At 39.5% G+C, this 20293-nt stretch overlaps 1 protein-coding gene across 2 annotated transcripts; it reads left to right on the forward strand.

Annotated features, from left to right (window-relative positions):
• Nucleotides 1-2678: 2678 nt before the first annotated feature.
• LOC104610327 (RNA polymerase sigma factor sigA-like) lies at nucleotides 2679-11341 on the forward strand. Of its 2 annotated transcripts, XM_088896400.1 has the most exons (11): nucleotides 2688-2973; nucleotides 4316-4441; nucleotides 5229-6071; nucleotides 7850-8048; nucleotides 8166-8258; nucleotides 8989-9117; nucleotides 9305-9358; nucleotides 9455-9532; nucleotides 9634-9696; nucleotides 10487-10599; nucleotides 10974-11341. In XM_088896400.1, the coding sequence occupies exons 3-11, from the start codon at nucleotides 5359-5361 to the stop codon at nucleotides 11080-11082; spliced, it is 1551 nt and encodes a 516-aa protein (XP_088752526.1). In that variant the 5' UTR covers nucleotides 2688-2973; nucleotides 4316-4441; nucleotides 5229-5358; the 3' UTR covers nucleotides 11083-11341. The 2 variants fall into 2 exon arrangements, with proteins under 2 accessions (XP_010275189.1, XP_088752526.1); XM_010276887.3 differs by lacking the exon at nucleotides 4316-4441 and having other exon boundaries at nucleotides 2679-2973.
• Nucleotides 11342-20293: the final 8952 nt, after the last annotated feature.

Genomic DNA, 20293 nt, shown 5'->3' on the forward strand with positions numbered 1-20293 from the left:
CATGCATGGTGTTCTCACTTTGATTTCCTTGCTAGGTAACCAAACACCTCCTACCCTTCCAATTTTAAGGCCTTGACTAGTGTTCTAAAATCCACCCATTTTAGGGGTCAAACTATGGTGCACCGAATAACTTTTTGACCACTGTAGCTCCGGCCTCCGGTTATTAAAACCTCATACAGTAGGTTGCCATTCTTGTTTTATTTTTGGGAAAATCCCCTTAAAGCTCCACTGTGGTTTCTAACCATAAATGATAAACCACCTCTCTTGACTCACATGGCAATACAAAACCTCCCTTATGCTTATTCAAATATTGGTTGCTGAAATAGTATTTGATTAAGTGTCCCTTTGGGAGGGCTATCACGGAGTGGATTGGATTCTCACTTTGCAAGGTGGGCCTCACAACAGAAAGCCCAAAAGCTATGTTTGTTTAAAAACCCAAAAAGCCACAATATGCTTTCGTTCAGTCATAAAATTGACTCTACTGTGAGGCTAGTTTTAGTGGCTTCTCTAAAGTGTCTCGGTGAAATCAGTTCAAGCAATAAATAAACCTCAAGCCCTCCCAAATGGGCTTTAAACATGTAGAGGTGCAAGTGGGCTGGGGACAGGTTTAAGTTCAACCCAAGCACCCTAAGAATTCGACTCGATCTTGGGTTATGTCCGATCTATTCAAGCCAAGTCCAGTTTACATTGAAATTTGATGCATTTAGGTAGGGCTTCAATTCGGACGGATTGAACCGGGTTTTAGCTCAACTTAGGCCCAATCCTAAGAATTAGGCCTAAAGTCTGAGTTCGGCCCAAGCCCAAGGTTAATGGTTAATAGATACATATATACATATATATTATATATATATATATATATATATATATATATATATATATATATATATGTATATGTGTAATTAAAAATTATGTATATATACATGTATGCATGAGATATGTGTCTACTAATGTACATATACATGTATCTAATTGGGTTGGGATAAGTTTGGGCCGGATTCAGACTTCTAAGGGCTACGCCCAAGCCCAACCCGAAAAATTGAAAGCCAGAACTTTTGGGCCTAGGCCCAACCGGAGGACCAAAAATTTAAGCCCAGCCCATGTAAAATTATGGGCTGGGTTGGTTCAGGTTTGAGTTGGGCTCGCCCAAGTTGCGCACCCATTCACTTAGGTTGGCCAATCAATCAATACTAATTAAAATTTGGCATAAATATATGTGCGTGTGTATGCATATATGCAAATATGCTTCTACATGTGTAATATCTATGTAATCAGGCCAGGCTTGAGCTATCTAAGGACTAGACCCTAGGGCTAGGCACAGCCTGTAAAATAGAAAAACCCAAACTAGGGGTGGAATGAATCTTGCCCATGGATTGATGTCAAATTTACGGGCAGGATGCCATTTATAGGGGGTTACTAGTAGACTAGGAGGGGCTGCAAATTTGATTTCTGAGGAGGATTGCAATCCAAAAATCTATAAAACTAAAATGATTAAAATGCCCATTGTGACATTATTTTTAATATATACATGTTAACCGAAAAATCAACCTTCTCAAGTAGAAAATTGAAGTGTCTTATAGAACCAACTATTTTTTTTTTTTTTTCGCTTGGAAGACCGGTCACCAAATATCCCTAAACAAATCAATGTTATAAACTACTTGTTAACCACTTGTTCAATAAACAATACTTATTTTTCAAATATGCACTCTCAAACTTGGCCTTAGGCTTTCAAAGATTTTTTTATGTATATATTTTAATGCCAAAGAGGTGATCAGGTTGAAATCAAAACCAATCTTGGTGAAGTTGTTACCCATCAAACAATTCAAACCAAGGAATCCCATGGTTAAAACTCTTCCCACATTAAAACTCTCAAAATTTCAAACTCATAGGATTCTTCTTCAATATCGAAACCCATATAATCATCTTCTTCTTGTCTCTTGAGTTCATTTTCTTCTATCTTGAAAAACAAATAATGGTTGAATTAATTGCTGATTCCAACATGACTTACAACTGATTTGGGCTCTCATTTTTTTTTCACCAACATGACTTAGAAAGGCAGAAGTCGTTGTGCTTCAGCCCTCCCAAACAGGCACATAGGGCTTTCATTCAACTGCTTTTGGTGTTGCAAGGTAGCCCCCACATGGAAAGCAATGAAGACATGCTTGGTGAAAAACAGGAAAGCCAAAAATACGAGCTGAGAAATCAACTTTCTGATGAAAGCGGCTTAATCAAAGCTTCAGCCCTCTCAACCTGTAACCGACTGAGGGCTGAGGCAATAATGCATCTCAAAGGTTTTGTAGTAAAATTCTCTTCTCTTGAGTCTTTACTCTCGACACGAAAAGTCCTCGTTCTCGTACATAGGCCACACCTGTGGAACATTCCATGGGACCCACCTGTATTAACGGACACTTAGACCAACTGGATTGACACAACATTCCTGATTTGTGGTGTGATTGTACCACAAAAATCGCAATCTGGAGACATGAGACAATCCTTGAAACCGGGTCCAACCCCCACCCAGAGCCCAGATCCACTTTTAACGGACCACGTCAAATCTGGAACCGTACGGTGGATCCAACCAACGACAGCCACTGTCACTTAATCAACTGACGCGTGGATGACTCGCTACCATAGCAGCTCCCATCAAGCACTGTAAATGTAATCTCCCAAGCTCCGACCTTTTTCTCTCGGGATCGTGTGTCGCGACTCCCACCAGTGAGTCAGTGACCGGGATGGCGCGCTGTGCACCACAAAACGCGGGACCCAATATCCCTTCCACCCAATAAAATCTCTTTCTCCAATATCCAGAAACAAAACAAACCGTTGAAACTTAAAAATCCAGATCAAAATAACGAGATTTTCTTGAAAATTTTCCTATTTCGTCTTTAGTTTTCACCGCCTTCCCAAGTTCCTATTCCCAACAAGCCTCTGCAACAACGCTGCTCTACTCTCAACTACAAATCTCCCCATCTCAAGGTAGGCCATCAACCCATTTCGATAGATTTCGTGCACCCATTATTGATTATCTGTTTCTCGTTCTTCTTGATTATGGATTTCTACTAATTTTTACCCTGTTTTCGTCAGTTTTTGTTTGGAATATCGTTGCGCCTATCGTTTTGAAGAATTTGTTGTAATCTGTTGGAAAATGTTGTGTAGAAATTCCAAGCTGGAGATCAAACCCAGGCTTTTCTAGTTTTGGTAGTTTGTTGCTTTTGGTTCATTGATTTCTTCCATTTATATTGTTTCCATTGCTTTCGGATTGATTTGGAGTTCAGAGTGAAATATCTGAACTAATTAAGAATTTGGTTTTGAAGAAAAAATTGTAGTAGATTTAAGTGGCAGGTTTCCCATCATCAATTTTGATAGTCTTATGCCGTAGAAATCAATCGGCAATTCATCCCAAATAGAAATGTTTGTATTAGTTGATATGGGAACCGTAGCTGTTGGGGACGTGCTAGATTCCAATCAAAACGGATTTCTTGCAGAAATTTTGAGCCTACAGACCTGGGTGGGTTAAAAACCCATCTTCCCCGGCTATCCTACTAGCCGAGGTTGCTACCGAAATATTCAATATCAGGAACCCACACATGCTTTGACAAAGAGAAGAAAGAGTTTTTACATCGTATACTAATTTGACATAAGTGGACCTCACTTGCTTTTTATTTTTGGATACTGTTGATGAGTTTTGGGTGGTCTGATAGATGCCTGTATTTTGCTTATGCTCTCTATCTTAGATAAACTTTAGTAGACAAGACATGGATTTGATGCTTCTTTTATTTATATTTAGAAAAGTGCTACTATGATGCAAGAGAATGCATTCCTTTTACTTTATATTTTTTATTTCTCCTTGATTATTGAGCTATTTATCACATGTGAAGAGGAAGAAATAGGGTGCTGACTTGTATTGTAATGCATTAGGTGTTTCCTTTTTCTTTTCTTTGCCTCCTTTCTTCCCTTTTCTATAACATCCTTTACATTCATTCTATACATTTTTGTGCTGAGACCTCACCATAGTAAAAGATATGTTCCCCAAAAGAGCAACAATTTAGTAGGTTGTGTTGTTTCTTCATCACATACAACTTGGGTTTTCCGCAGCTTACCAGATTGTTTATGTTTTCCCATAAAGAAAGCCCACTTCGGTATGCTTTGGCCTTTTATTATATCAATGTTATAGAGAATTACTTTGTTTTTATGCTTCTTTGTTTCTAAGTAGTCATTATCTAGTTGGACATTATTTTTATGGTTCGTGTTTTAGCTTCTTGGTGATTCTTACCTTTAATTCCTTCAGAATTCATATCAATACATGCATGTCTTTCAGTGCTTCAGAAACCAGATTAATGGCATTCAAGTCATGTAAGGATTTTTAATCCTTTTACATATTGGTGTTCAGTTCCATCGAAGGAATTCAAAGATGAAGCCTAGGTTTTAGCTAACCCAAGTAAAGGTAAAAATTGAAAGATAAAGTCTACAAAGCTGGAGATTTATTACTAACTTGCTGATAAAGTCTCCAGTTAATGATATCACCATGTCTTTGCTGACTTACACTGAAACATATTGCACTTATTTTGGAAAAATGTTCAACACTTATTAGCAGATATATGTTTTGGAAGTGAATAAAACAGCAAAATGATTTACTTTTCTTTAAATAATCCAATCATCTTTCCATAGAGTAATTTGAGAAGACCATGCTTCCAAATTTCATATGGTTGCAGGATGGTCATTAATTACATTTGCCTTTCATAAATGCCTTATAGCTTAGGCTACCTATAGAAATATTTTTCTTAATAATCCACGTATTCCTTATAGCTTAGGCTGCTACTATCTTTCTTTTTTTTTCCTATTATAGTTGCTAGGTAGGAAGACATGATAGATATTTAGTTTTTTTCTGATGAGAAGTTCTTGAAGAAACTCGTAAGTGACAGGTGAAAACAAGCATCCATACTAGAGTTTTTGATGATTAAGGTTGTGGTTGGTTAAGCTTCAGGGTTTTTGCTTTTAAAGCCTAAAAGCACAAAGCCCTAATTTTAGGTTTTGTACTTTGGGACTTAAAAGTGTTTTCACTTTAGATTATAATGTTTTTAAAAACCATTCTTATCAAATACTCAAAGCACTTAAATTCTAATTTTCCAAACAGAGCCTAAATAATTTACCTTGCATAGAAAGCACTTTGGTTTATAATTTGACAAGGTATTCAAGAAGTATCTAATGACCCTTTTCTCTTTCTATACCAGAAATTCCAGATAAGTGTTCCAGGAGACCTCCCAGGAAAACAAAAACTATTTCATTCAGGTTTGAAGTAACTTTTGTATAACCTGACAGTTGAATGACATGGATCAAGCCCAGAAAGCTTCATAGAGTGTGATGGTAATTCATACACTAAGAAGCTCTTCAATGGCTACAGCTGCAGTTATTGGGCTTAATGCAGGGAAGAGACTTTTGAGTTCGACTTTCTATTATTCTGATGTCACAGACAGACTTGCCTCTGTCTATGATCATGGATTAGCACAATATCAGACAGCTCCGTCCAAGAGTGTGGTTATTGCAAAGAAGTCATCCAATTTTGACCATGATTTTGCATCAAACAGACACAACCAGTCTATTAAGGCTCTTAAAGAACATTTAAATACTTTCTCCACTTCAACAGAAGATATGTGGCTTCAGACATCTGATCATTTAGAGGAAGGGAACTCTGATCTTGATTATTCTTTAGAGGCTCTCCTCTTGTTGCAAAAGTCTTTACTGGAGAAGCAGTGGAACCTTTCTTTCGAGAAATCTATGAGAAAAGGTGCACCAAAAGAAGAAACACGGAAGAAGATACAGGTCACTCGCTCAGGTGTTTCTGCTCGACAACGGAGAACAAATACAAGGAAGAAATATCTGAACACAGATTCTTCTATGATGCAAACAACCAGAAGGAGGCATCTTGGCTCCATGGTCAGTGAAGAGCTTCTGCAGAGTCGCTTAAAGGGCTATGTGAAGGGTGTCATAAGTGAAGAATTGCTGACCCACAGTGAAGTTGTACAATTATCAAAGAAAATCAAAGTGGGTATTTCTTTAGAGGAACACAAAATGAGGTATCTGCATGTCTCTGGAGAAGAATTGCATTATTCTAACCTATTACATTGCTTTTGCAACTTAAATTTTCTATTGAGCTTTTGTTCCTTGTTCTTCAGTATGAGGATAGTTTCCTATCATGTGGAAAGAAATATTTGGCAGGTTAATTTCTTTGTTAGGAAAATATAATTTGCATATATCATTGCCTTTAAATTACTTGAAAAGAAAATTCCTTGAAATAAATTCCAGAATTCCATAAAATCTTGATATTTTAATTAAATGAACATGATGCCCAAGTTCTAGTTCTAGTCAAACACATAGTTATCAAGATGCTAAATTGAGGCTGGGCAAGAGCAGAGCCCCTTGTTTCTTAGGTGGGTAGGCCCTGCCTAGGCAATGATTTTTCTTATATAAAATATCTGGTTGGTTTAAATTCAGTTTCCTTTTTTTTATGAATTATTTTATTTTCCTAGTCAGTCTTGCATCTAGAAAACATTAGTGGTAATCTAAAATGACAGTATCAAACATTAAAATTAGAACTAATTTGTGTTAGCCTATGAAAAACTACAGGATGGATGTCTCTTTGTTAATACAAGAGGGAGATATAGAGAGAGAATGTATGTGTGTGCTAAATCAAAGAATGTAAGAAAACAAACATACGAAGGGGACAAATCCCTTGTTATTTTGAATGCAAAAATCCTTATTCTAGTGGCAATTAGAAAGGCCTTGCCATTACCCAATGTCAGTCCCAGCTATCTGGGCTGTTGAGAGGGGTGGATTAGATATGGTCCTAACATTTGGTATTTTAGTGGACAAAGTGGCTGCTCTCAAACTCAAACCTGGGTTCTCATACTTGACAGCCTGGTAGCACCAAGTAATGGCCCCTCTAGTCACAATTAGAAAGAAAGAGAAGAATAATTGTAGAGGATTAAAAAGAGGAGGAAATAAAAACCATTTTATTGCTCTTAAGTTGAAAATTGGTTTTTATAATGCCCTTTGCACCTCTTAATTTTAAGGAAGCTTTATCGCCTAGGCATCGCCCTGGCAACAATGGTTACACACACACAAACACACAAGTTCCTTAGATGAACCACCTAGATAAGACTTTGAAAGAGCCAGGAATCTTACATGTAGCTTAGACTTTAGAGTTCCCCCCCCCCTTTCTAAGCACGATTGTTCAAGGGTTCTTGTAGGCTTTAAAGGGCTTTATATGTTACCCTTTCTCATATGGTAAGTTTCCGCCCAACTGTTGCTTCCATATAATGAATCCAAGTGCGTTAGTATTCATACGGTACCCCATGGTAGTGATATCAACAACTAATATGAAAACTCAAAGACCATTGGCCATGGTCCTGAAGAGGTCCGTGTTCATCACCATTGATTGCCCACTATTAGGCTTAACTTTAGGTCCCCATTGTTGTGCATACTGAGGTCGGTTAAAGACCCTTGGAAGCAATTAAAAAACGAAATCTAGGTCCATATTCAGGCTATAAGGCTGTGCTGTGACTGCACACGAAATCTTCTTTTGTTTTTCTTTCAGGTTTATCAATATATTTTCTATTAAAAAACAATTATGAAAAGAAAACTTTACAGAATCTCCAAAAAATTTGGTTCTGATTGTGGTTCATCTATCTGAATTGAATTGGTGATAATAGTTTTTGTGCTTCAACATGATGTAGTGTGGTCATGATTGTTTTAATTCATTGTTCAGATTCATAAATGGATGATCATTGTAAAGTATTTAGTTTATAATTGATTTTTTCCTATGAAATATCTAACATAATATTGGGAATTCCAGATTAAAGGAACGATTAGGATGTGAGCCTTCTGATGAGCAACTTGCTACATCCTTGAGGATATCACGTGCTGAATTACAAATGAAAATGATCGAATGTTCTTTGGCAAGGGAGAAGATAGCAATGAGTAATGTTCGTTTAGTCATGTCTATTGCTCATAAGTATGATAACATGGGGGCTGAAATGGCTGACCTTGTACAAGTAATACCTTCCTCTCTGGCTCTTCCTTTTAATATATTTTGTTTCCTGCTAACCTTTTTAGCTGTAATCAGATATTTGAAGTCGTCTTCTTATGAACCAACTTCTATTGTCATATAGGGTGGTTTGATTGGGTTACTCCGTGGGATTGAGAAATTTGATTCTTCCAAGGGCTGCAAAATCTCAACTTATGTTTATTGGTGGATACGTCAGGTGAAATTAAGTTTATTCTTCATTGTGTTTTTCTATCTGATAACATATGAAACTAGAAACATCTTCAACATGGAAAAATATATGAACTTTTAATTTGTACTCTTGGCAATACCTAGGCACCTGCCTAAACACCTAGGCAACAACGTGCCTCTCTATTGCCTTGTATTTCATAGTTGCCTTGAGGAATAGATTTGTTTGTAAACCTTTGGTGCCACTTTCAGAATATAAGCATATTGATAGCATCTATGGAGGGCCATCTGAGTGCTGTTTAGTAATCCATTATTGATCCAACTCTTTGTTAGTTAACCATACATGGCTAACATAAGGCACCCTGATTCAAATCATCATTGTTTTTTAACGTAGAAAAAGGAGAAAAATATGTGCAGTTGGGCTTATTCCTGTTTGGTCCCATTTATATATTATGAGTCTAAACATTCTAAAGCATGAAATGCAAGTTCGGCAGTACTTTATAATTTCTAAAGTGCATTAGTTTTGGTATCTAAATTAAGACTTTGTTTATTGAGGAGTACTTTCACATAGGGGTGGAACTTGGATACCCAATTTGTAGATTCTTCATATCATCAGGCCTACACCCTCAGTCTTGGCCATTTCAAAATTTAACGAATTCTCAACCCAGGCATGCCCAAGTTGCAACATATACTTCCAGATTGCTGCCATATTCAGTTGTTCTAGTAAGCTTACAGCGGCATATGCTTCTGTTCGTTTTCAGGGTGTCTCAAGAGCATTGGTTGAGAATTCCAGAACCCTAAGATTGCCCTCACATATGCATGAAAGGTTAAGCTTAATTCGGAATGCAAAAATCAGGTTGGAAGAAAAAGGGATAACTCCTTCAATAGATGTAAGTGATCTTTTATTCTTCTATTGGTTTAATTGGCACATTTCTGTTTGCGGGATACTAGTAATAGGTAATTCTAGCACTTCATTTGTGAAATATGGTGCATGGAATCATTCTGTTTTTATATCAACTAATGTGTTATTGTTTTTTGCTTATCTCTGAGTTTGACACAAACTATTCTCATTTCCAGAGAATTGCAGAATGCTTGAATATATCCCAGAAGAAAGTTAGGAATGCCACAGAGGTACTAAATATTCCAAGATTTATCCTTGTTACCACAAAATTATGTCCAGATTGTTAATCTCATGATCCTGCTTTTACAATAAAAACTATATTGCAGGCAGTCAATAAGGTCATTTCACTTGACAGAGAGGCCTTTCCTTCTCTAAATGGCCTTCCAGGGGAAACTCTTCATAGTGTAGGTTTATCCTTACCAATTAAATCGCCCAAGCATAAGACTCTGTTTAAAGTTGCATACTCATGCTGTTTTTTGTTGACTTGAATCTTCTCAATTTACAGTATATTGCTGATAATCGTATTGAGAACAACCCATGGCATGGAGTGGATGAATGGTCACTTAAGGTAAAGATAATTCTTTTTTGGGGGGAGAGGGGACTAAGTAAAGGTAAAGAAATTAAATCATAAAATGGGACAATTGTAGAAACTTTAAATATGATACCATAGGTAGGAGGTTTTATTGTTTATTTCATACAGGAGCTGTTAGCACATGCTATCCAACACACCCCTACTTGTTATGCATTCCATGCCATTTGGATGATTGTAACAATTTGTTTCTTTCAATCTACATTATCCAGCATTTTCCAGTTATTTGGAATTAGGTCTTACTTTTAATGCACAATTGCATTGCACCGTCTATTTCATATCCTGTTATTCTCTCAAATCCTTTACCTTACACAAAACCACTCCATGGCAGCAATATCATTGATACTTATCGGACATATTCCTATAGAATATTTTTTCTCTTTGTGCTAACGAACATTGGACATAGAGTTCTTTCTTCGTCCCTTTTTTACCAAGGAAATCTCTTTTATGTAACCTGTGAAATGATTCCACCTTGTTACTGTTTCTCATGTGCTTCTATGCATGTTAAGTAAATGGACCTGGCCATAGCTTACATTTGCCTTAGCTCTACTGAAAATTTCTCTGTGATTTGATTTGGAAAACCAGTCTTCTCCATATGGATGTAGAAAATGAAACCATGAAATGTTGAGACAGACCTTTCACACTAGTTGAAAATTTCCGACTATCTAATGTTTTGGTGCCTATTCTATCTTTCCTTTCATTCTAATATTTCAGGTATTACTTTCACATAAATCACCAAAATGTTAACTCTCAAATAATCCATTTTCAGGATGAAGTTAACAATCTCCTCAATACAACACTTAGGGAACGGGAGAGAGATATAATACGTCTTTATTATGGTTTGGATGAAGAATGCCTCACATGGGAGGACATAAGTAGACGGTGAGCACTAAAAAATCATATTACTAAATTTTTTTAACAGTAGTTTCACTTTATGCAACCTTTTGAAGAACAACCATGCTTTTGATTCTGTACAAATGTCAAGTGTGTCAAGCCCATTAGCAATGTTTCTTGGATGTACTCTATTGAAGCCAAGCATATCCCAGTCATTTGGTTTTTGGACCAGGTTGAAATAATTATCTTTATCTGGCTTACCAATTGTGAATGATAACTGTGTACCAGTGCACATTAGTCACCTAGGTTCCTGCCAAAACTATATACATTTTAGAAAGAGTAGCTCATATAACTAGCTATATTATAATTTTTCTGTCACTGGAGTTATGTACTGCTACTTATTTTACAATGTTTATCTTCAGGATTGGGTTATCAAGAGAACGAGTTCGGCAGGTTGGGCTTGTTGCCTTGGAGAAACTGAAACATGCGGCAAGAAAAAAAAGGTTGGATGCCATGTTGGTGAAACATTGAGTTGGTAAATATCACTATAGACATTACTAAATGACTTTCTACGTGTATATAAAAATTTTATCTTCAAAATATTTTTATCATCCACAGTACATAAAAATAGAGGAAAACGTGAGGGTAGACAGAGATTAAGACTTGAAAATTCCTGAAATATGAGATGAAATACACTGATTAAGAACTTTGTAACATGGAATAAAAAAATTCTATATATGTACCATAGAAGGAAAAGAATTCTAGAAATATATATTTCATTTTTCCTCAATCATGGTTTTGAAAGAAGCCTGCATTCTGTACTGCAAAGTGTTCTGCTTGAATGGACAAAGTTGATACAAATTGAAACTAGAGACAGTGAATTAAAGTACCTCGGTTATTCTAATAACAACCAAATATATGTTGACATCATGATCTAATTCTGGTTCTTGCAAAATTGTTATTTAACTTCCGATCCAATTAAGTGGTCTAGAACCAGACTCAAATAACATTCTCACATTTGTCAATTCAATTATCCAAGGTTTTTCCATTACACGAAGCAATGGCCCCCTTCTTTTTCTTAAAATTATTATTAATAAAGCTTAAAATATGACATCGCTAAATTATCCTAGCATTATATATCATCTGACAAGCAATTGTCTTTGTCTAAGTTAGCAAATTTTGAACCATGGACCATCTAAATGTTGACCTATTAATTGATGAATGTTGCCATTCTCAGATTATGGATGGCTTTTCATTGTGTAAGCCCACGGGATAAGGTTGGCCGGAAATGACCTGAAGGTTGTGGGGTGATCTAAGAGGTTTAAGATTAAGTCTCAAGCCTGATCCATCTGAGGGCCCATTTGGTTCACAGGAATAGGGTCTGGAATAAAAAACGGAATGGGCCATTCTCATTCCATCTGTTTGGTTAGGTGGAATTGGAATCCCATTCCCATTCCTGTTGGAATGGCATTCCCCCATTTGAGGGATGGCCATTCCCTCCCCCTCCCTTTGAAAAGAAATTCTATTCCAGCTTATTCCAATTCCTATTATGATTCTTATCTAAACCAAACAGACTATGGGAATAGACCATTCTGATTCTGGTCCCGGGGGATTTCGATTCTGATTTCAATTCTAGATGTGAAGCCGAGAGAAGAATCTCAAGGATCTGAGAGATTTTCTTGGAGTTTGTTACTTCTCTAATGTCTGATTCTGTTGAAAACTTCTTTTGGAAGATTTTACGGAGAAGTACGGAAACACCCGATGCAGAATTCTGAATTCCAGCCCCCCCCCCCCCTTACTATTCGCCCTCTCCCCCCTATAAACCACATCCTGCCCATGAATTTGGCATCAATTCACGGTCAGGATGCATTCCCCCTGTACTATGGGGCTATAAAATTCTGATCTGGGCTGATTGGTCATTCTCCCAAGATTCTATTCTACAATTTATTGGATTGTATCCCTTAACTAAAAAGATTTTCTAGCACATGTGAGGATGCCATGTTATCATGTCTTTTTATCAATTGACCAACTCGGGGATTGATTTTGAATGAGAGTTGTTCCTAGCCCTATGCACATCTTTTAGATGTGCCTGAGCTCCCAGCTCGACTTGGGCAACTGATGACTTGATGAGCTATCTGGCCTCGAAGATACTAATCTACATGGCATGTCTCCCCTAATCCGTTCGAGTCACTTGACGTTCCCAGAAAGCACTATGACACGTTGCCCACCTAGCAATGGTAAGCTTGGTTCCTCCCGTTTCTTGGGGAACGGGATAAGGGTTAATGTGATGATTGTGCGGGAATACCCCCCAAGTATTGGGTGATTGAGGCTTGCTACCTTCGAATATTTCAGATGCGCTTTTAACCGACTCTGTAATCTATTTAGACTTCATTTGCTTTTCAGTAAGTTATTTATCCGGGTAAATGTAGTTAATTAGGTAAGTTTTTCCTAGAAAACACTTACCCGGGTAAATGCATTTACCCATGTTCTTTTATTTATCATGAAAATAAGGCAATGACCATTTTAGCCATAATATCCATAATTAAAAAGGGCATTTTTGTCCCATTCAAGTGTTGGCAACTTCACCCCTAGGTGGGAAAATTATTTACCCACCTAGGGGATGGGTATCACTTACCTGGGTAAGTGGTACCCAGGAAAATAAACTTTCCCTAGTCCCCACATAAATCTGAAAAAAGAACATGGGGTTCTTGGTCAATGGGAACCAAAATCCCATTGACCAACTTTCCCCCCTCTCAAAATCCAAAAAAAGAATGCCCCCTTAGAGGCAACTATACACACTCAAACTCTTGCTCTTACACTCACACTCTGCTCTAAATCTCTGCCACTAGCTCCTTTCTCTCTCTCTCTCTCTCTCTCTCTCACACACACACACACACACAACTCGGTACTAACTTGACCACCAGAGCTGTCAAGCCAGCAGGGACTCAAAGCAGTTAATGCTTCACCGGTTGGGATTGATGGTCTAAGAAGCAGGTGAATTGGGTATAGCTTAAAACATCTAGTTTGGAACAATCTTAAAATCTTTCTCAAATCTGAAGCTAAGCCTTCTTGAAGATTCAATACAAAATGCAACAAAATTAAGGTTTGATGATCAATGGGATCAACTCATTGTTGTACGATAGCTTGTAGCTAAAAACAAATGAACAATGTATAATCATAATGGTTGTAAGTGTTAGCAGTTAATAATAATCAGAAGTAACTGTTAGAAAACAAGGTTCAAAGTATTGGCAATGCTAAATGTATCAAAAAGACAAATTTAAAAGACATATCGAGATACACCTTATGTATAAAAAAATACTAGACACCCCAAATTATTTGTGGGGGAGGGGTTTGGTATTTACCCCCATATTTTTCAAACATATATATGGTTTTTAAAGTAGTTTCCAAGCAAAAGAATTGGTAAAAAGATAAGAAAAGTTCATTCCTAAATCCTAATCCTAATTCCAACGCCTCAACTTGAAATCTTGTATCTCCTATCTTTTGAACCTTGTCTCCTAAGGCCTAATTTTTTTTTTTTTTTTTTTTTTTTAGGTGAAGACTCTCAAGTCCTAATGGAATATTAAGATTTTCCGCTAGCAATCATTTCAAGCAATTAGTATTATTTTCTTAGTTATATTCCATATATTTAATTAGACAATAAGATACTTGATAGTCGATCACAGAAACTATGGTGCTTGAGATAAGCTTCTGTTTTTGTGTCAATCGTGCTTTCACTATGTGATTTTGTAGTTTGGTAGATATTGTTTTTTAAACAAGCTTTTGAGGTTAAGAGCATACATAAGTGTTTGGTTTTGCCATATTGTTTTATCATGCGTAACAAAATAAATTTCATGTGTCAACTTGTTTTGCACCCTATGCATTTTTGTGAAAAAAAAAAGACCCAAATGTTCTTTCAAAGCACAAGTGAGAAAGAAATGATTTCATAATTTTTGTTTCTTTTTTTTTGTTTTTTCAAGAGGTGGAACCCCTAAAACATCAAGGATACATCATACACCCCCTAATACAAGAAGGATCCAAATAAATAATATATAGGAGGTTAGCCACACTGTTGATCATCTTTCCAACTGAATTTTCTGTTGGTTACTCAAATGCTTTCAAGAACTGCCTTTGCATCAAAAAGATAATAGCTGAAAGTTTGCCAGCAGTTGAGTGTTTAGAGGATAATATTGGTCGTCTCTAACAAAAATGTCAAGAGTTTCCTTTAAATATAATGAGGGGTATTCATTGTTTGGTTCAAACCGCAAATTGAAAGAACCAAACCGAATTTGTGGTTTAGTTTGGTTTGGTTTCATATTTTCCTAAATTGCGGCTTGCGGTTCCGTTTGGTTTTATAAGTAAATAATGTATATATATAAGCCGAATGTATAAAATTATAAATATATAACAAACTTTTTATTTTATAATAAAATAAAAAATAAAATATTTAAATTTTTAATTTTTAGGGGTGTAATTTGGGCTTTCTATTTGGGTTAAGCCCAACTTGTATTAGAAACCACACCAAACAGTAATAAAACGGGTTGATTTCTGTGTCAAAATGGTTTGATTTGCTTTGAGAATTTTTCAAACCGTAATTTATTAATTTGGTCTGAGATTTTCTCTAAATCGCACTGAATCGAACCATGAGCACCCCGAAATATAACTGCATTTCGTTCATCCAATATACTTGATAGGATAGCAAGGATCCTTGTAAGTAGATCTTGATATGTTTGCACTCTTGGTTTCTTTGATACCATTGCATTTCTTTGAGCATGATAGGAAAAAGTTGGAAGCATGTCCAACTTTCAAAAATAGACACTTGGTTTCTTTGGTCACAAGTCCAACACCCATTTTGAAGCATAAGACCACATACCAATAAGTTGGAAGCCTGAGCATGATAGGAAAAAGTAGTTGATGTAGGCGCATTCGGCTGGCTTGTACAAGGCTGACATGTGTCGAATGGAGGACGCCCACATAGGCTTACCATGAGAATGCTCAGGGTTACCTAATGCGGACCAGGCAGACCCAGTCACAGGGTGTTGTGTGGCTCTAGTAGAACATCTTGCCAGGCCCTCGTATGGCTCAAATCTGGACCATCTGAGCCCAACTACCGCTTGGCAGCTCCAGGTATAAATTCAAGGCACCCCCTCACAAGGTAAGGGATTCGAAACCTTTGTGATCTCTAGTGCTCTCTCCTCTAAGGACTTAGTGCTATCTGAGACCTCGTCTGGACCCCTTGGTTCCAGACTCATTACTTACCTCGTGCACATACTAACATGGTTGTCGGGGTCCCCACCTCGGGTTATCACCCCAGGCCTCTGACACCTTCTCCCTTGCAGATTCACTACTATGGGAACAACATCTCGTCCTCCCTCGGAAACCCTTCTCAGTATTAGCCCTCGGCTTCTACAGTATCCGAAGGAGCGATTCGCCTCGGCCTCTAGTCCTTGGCCTCGACTCATCTCCTCTAGATCCTTAAAGCCTACGGCCTTCCTTCGAAGTTTGGGAGTGAAATTACTTTGTTACCCTCGACCAAACCGGGCATCAACAATTGGCACCGTCTGTGGGAAACATTGCTAAGACGATCCCCCAAAATACTACAAACTCAAGTTCTCCTAAAGCTTCAAACACCATGGTACAAAGAGCCAAGAACCCCTAGAACCTGGTCACGTATGAACAGTTTCAAGCCGTCCTCAACCACCTGGAATACCTCATGCAATGCATGGAACAAACCTACCCCCAGGCAGGAGGTCCCTCCCGAGGTTACCCCCATCGAGGTATCAGATCACCAGGGCTGACTTGAGCACGTCGAGCCCACAGCACTCGACCTAGCCAACCCCCAATGGATCGAGCCCACCGAGTCTAGCAGTAGCCGACTCGCCAGCCCACCATGTAGGAATGAGAGACCTCCTAGCGGAAGGGAGGAGGAGCTGATGCAGTCCGAAGACAGCTGCCAACCTTCTGAGCAACACCACTACCACTGGAGGGAGAACCCTCGGGACGAGGGAGGGCACCTTGGCCATCGTAGCGCCCACTCAAGGGCCAAGGGCTGACACCACGCCTCTCCTGTGCCGGTCTCAGACCTTCGTGGCGTCCTAAACGAACGTCGCGCCAAACGGGAGGTGCACGATCCTGCCTCAAAGCATTCCGGAGTTCGTGTCGACCCTCACCATGTCTGTGAGGATAGACACGAGTGGAAAGCCCTAGCCGGCCCTCGGATTATGAAACTGCAAGTCGAGCTCAGGGCCATTAAAGATGAGCTCCGCCAAGTTCGAAAGAGTCAAGCTAACGCCTAGGCCGACCAGAGTAATCTGATAGGGAGGATGGATGCCTTCACCCCGGACATCATATCTGAGCCTCTCCCCCAACACTTCAAAGATCCCACACTGGAGATGTATGACGGGACCTCGGACCCCGATGACCACCTGGAGAGTTTCAGAGCGCTCATGATACTTTATGGGTATTTCGACGCCTAGACGTGCAGGACTTTCCAGGCCACCTTCAAGAGAGCCGCTCGTCATTGGTTCTCAAGCCTCCCACCTCGGTCAATCAGCTTGTGGGAGCAGTTCGCCAACCTATTCCTTGCTTACTTCATCAGCAGACGGCAATGCTAGAAGAGTATCGTCTCGCTAATGTCTATCAAGCAGAAGCAGGGAGAGAGTTTGTGGTCCTACATCGACCACTTCAAGAAGGAAGAGCTTGAGGTCCATGACCTTGACCCCATGGTCTCCATGCATGCTGCCATCAATGGCCTCCTTCCTAATTCGACCCTAAAGTGCTCGGTCGCCAAGACCCCGCCGAAGACGAAGCTAGAATTCCTTAAGAAGGCCTAATAATACATTGCGGCCGAAGAGGCTTAGGACGAGGACCACCAAGAGAGGGAGACCAAGTGCCACAATGGGCTCCCTAAGAAGAAGAGGAAGGGTGGAGGCAACCACCATCACAACAACAACAGAAAGGACCACAAGAAACCACCGGCCTCGGCCCCATCCTACAACAATGCATGCCACTCAACTCCACTTGGAGGCAGATACTGATGTAGATCGGGGAAAAAAAGTTCATGAAGTGGCCTGAGAAGATGAAGAGGAACCCCAAAAGGGGAAATCCCAAAAAATATTGCAAGCACCACCACGACACCGACCACGACATAGAGGACTATTATGATTTGAAGAATGAGATAGAGTCCCTCATCCAACAAGGGCACCTTAAGTAGTTCGTGGGTGGCGAGCCCGGTGCCTTATCCTCCCAGCAATAGCACCAGTAGATAGTTGGCGTCATTGACGTCATCGCTGGGGGCACGGCCTCGGGTGGCGCCCCGGCCTCATCCCACAAGGCCTACGCCAAGCAGTTGAGCATCCACAGGCCTGCCCCCAAGAAATCGAAGCAGCAGGAAACCCTCTCCTTCACGGACAAGGACTTGAAGGGGGTCACAGTCCCCCATGATGACGCTTTGGTGATCTCGACCATCATTGCAAACTTCGTAGTTAAGAGGATCCTCATCAACACTAGCTCCTCGGATGACATCCTCTTCTACGCCTCCAACCAACCAACATCCCACTGGTCAGCTTCTCCGGTAACGTGGTTAGACTGGAAGGAAAAATTACCCTACCTGTCATGGTAGGGACCGAGCCTTAGTAGGTGATGAGGATGAACGAGTTCCTGGTCGTAAGGATCGACTCGCCCTACAATGCAATCATGGGGAGACCAACCCTTTACGCACTCAGGGTAGCCACCTCCTCATATCACCTCGCCTTCAAGTTTCCCATCGAGCATGGCATCGGAGTTGTTCGTGGGAACCAACAAGCAGCCCGCCAGTGCTATGTGGCAGCACTAAAGGGCAAGAACGAGGAAGCACTACCTCTAGAGGGCTTCAACCTCAAAGAGGAACCAGCGAGCCGAGGCCAAGCAGCCGAGGACCTCGTCTCATTTCCTCTAGACGAGCCCAAGCCCGAGAAGATAGTCTGTGTTGAGTCCAACCTTTCCTCAGAGAGCCTATCCGAACTGGTAAGTTTCCTCAAAACCAATGCCGACGTCTTTGCTTGGTCCACCACTGACATGCCCGGAATTGACCCCTCAATCATCACTCACAAGCTGAGCGTGGACCCAAGCCCTAGGCTAGTTCGGCAAAAGAAGAGGAACTTTGCACCAGAGCATTGAAAGGCCATAGGAGAGGAAGTTGGAAAGCTACTCGACACCGGCTTCATCCGAGAGGTATACTACCCTAACTGGTTGTCAAATGTGATTTTGGTAAAGAAAGCTAATGGGAAATGGTGGATCTGTATCGACTTCACAGACCTTAACCAAGCCTGTCCTAAGGACAGTTTTCCTTTGTCAATGATAGACCACCTCGTCGATGCCACTGTAGGGTACAAGCTACTCAGATTCATGGATGCCTTCTCCAGATACAACCAAATAAAGATGCACCCAAAAGACGAGGAGAAGACCTCGTTCATCACCGAGCATGGAACTTACTATTACAAAGTGATGCCCTTCGGCCTCAAGAATGCAAGGGCCACTGGTGTGTCCGAAAGTGTGTTGTTAACCACTTCGAAACACCAGTTTCAATATTTATAAATTTTCTGATTCTCAAAATAACTACAAAACGCAGTTAGTGGTGAGAAAATGGTCGTATCCACAAGGAAGCGAGGGAAAAATTGTTATGTACTTCAATCCAGACAAAATAACAATATTTGATATTATAGCAACACAAAATTTAATTAACTGAACTAGAATCCATTAAAATAAAATTCTAACAATGATGAAAGTAAAAATTGCAGAAAAATAAACAAATAATAGAAATAAAAAACTAAATAAAAAATCTGCAACTCAGTTAGAGGTAGTAGTCTTCGGATCTATCCTTTGACCCTCGAACTCCTTGAGCTGGTCCTTCCATCTTACCTAACTGAATTTCAGGTCTGCAGAAAGGAAGACAAAAACTAAATTTGATAATAAATTGCATAAATAAAATAAAAATTAGAAATTAAAGAACGGAAAATAAAAATACGAGTAAAAAGTAAATCTAAAAATATGGGAAACTAGTTGGGATCCGGATCCAGAGGCGATAGTAGTGGCTAGATGAACTGCAAGCAGGAATCCCTCCTCTTGCATGGGCATTTTCCTCTTCCTCTATCCTTGAACTTCTTAAGAACAACCTTCTGTCTAACTTGGGGGTAGAATCCAATCGAAATTAAATCTAAAAGATTGCTAGAATAAAAATAATATAAAAGAAAATAAAGAAAACGAAAGGGATGGTTGATCAAATCCAGTGGCGGTAGTTGCAGTTTGGCTAGACTACTTGTAGGAACCCCTCCTAACAAAATCTAGGCGTCCTTCCCTTCTACAACCCTTGAACTCCTCAAGAAACCTTAGCCTTGTGAAATGGGTGAATTGACCAACCCCTTCTCTAGGGCCCTTGGGGTCCTTTTAATAGAGAAGGGTGGACAAAACTGGGATTAGAGAGAATGAGAGGGGCGGAAACTGGGTTTTTGTAGAGATATGGGTGCCCTAGGGTTGAGAATGGAGGGTTAGGATTGTTCTAAGGTGATCCTAAGGCTGAGAAGAGAAGGAGAGGGCGTCCAATATTATGTAGGGCTATGATTTGGGCATCCAAAATGGAGAAATGTGATTGGTTAGTGTGATGTGGCGCCCTAAGGTGATTGGTTGAGGTTTAAGGAGTGAGGTGTAAGGCTAGGATGTTGTAGAGGGAGAGATCTAAGGGTATGAGGGGTTGCTAAGGCTTGGATGG

This window comes from Nelumbo nucifera, chromosome 1 (genome assembly GCF_055504915.1).
Source record: "Nelumbo nucifera cultivar China Antique chromosome 1, China Antique-T2T, whole genome shotgun sequence".
NCBI lineage: Eukaryota > Viridiplantae > Streptophyta > Magnoliopsida > Proteales > Nelumbonaceae > Nelumbo > Nelumbo nucifera.

Coding starts and splice junctions, on each gene's coding strand:
- LOC104610327 (XM_010276887.3), top strand. CDS start 5,359: ATGGTAATTCATACACTAAGAAGCTCTTCAATGGCTACAGCTGCAGTT. Junction 6,072..7,849: donor TTAGAGGAACACAAAATGAG/GTATCTGCATGT, acceptor TGGGAATTCCAG/ATTAAAGGAACGATTAGGAT. Junction 9,533..9,633: donor CAGGGGAAACTCTTCATAGT/GTAGGTTTATCC, acceptor CTCAATTTACAG/TATATTGCTGATAATCGTAT.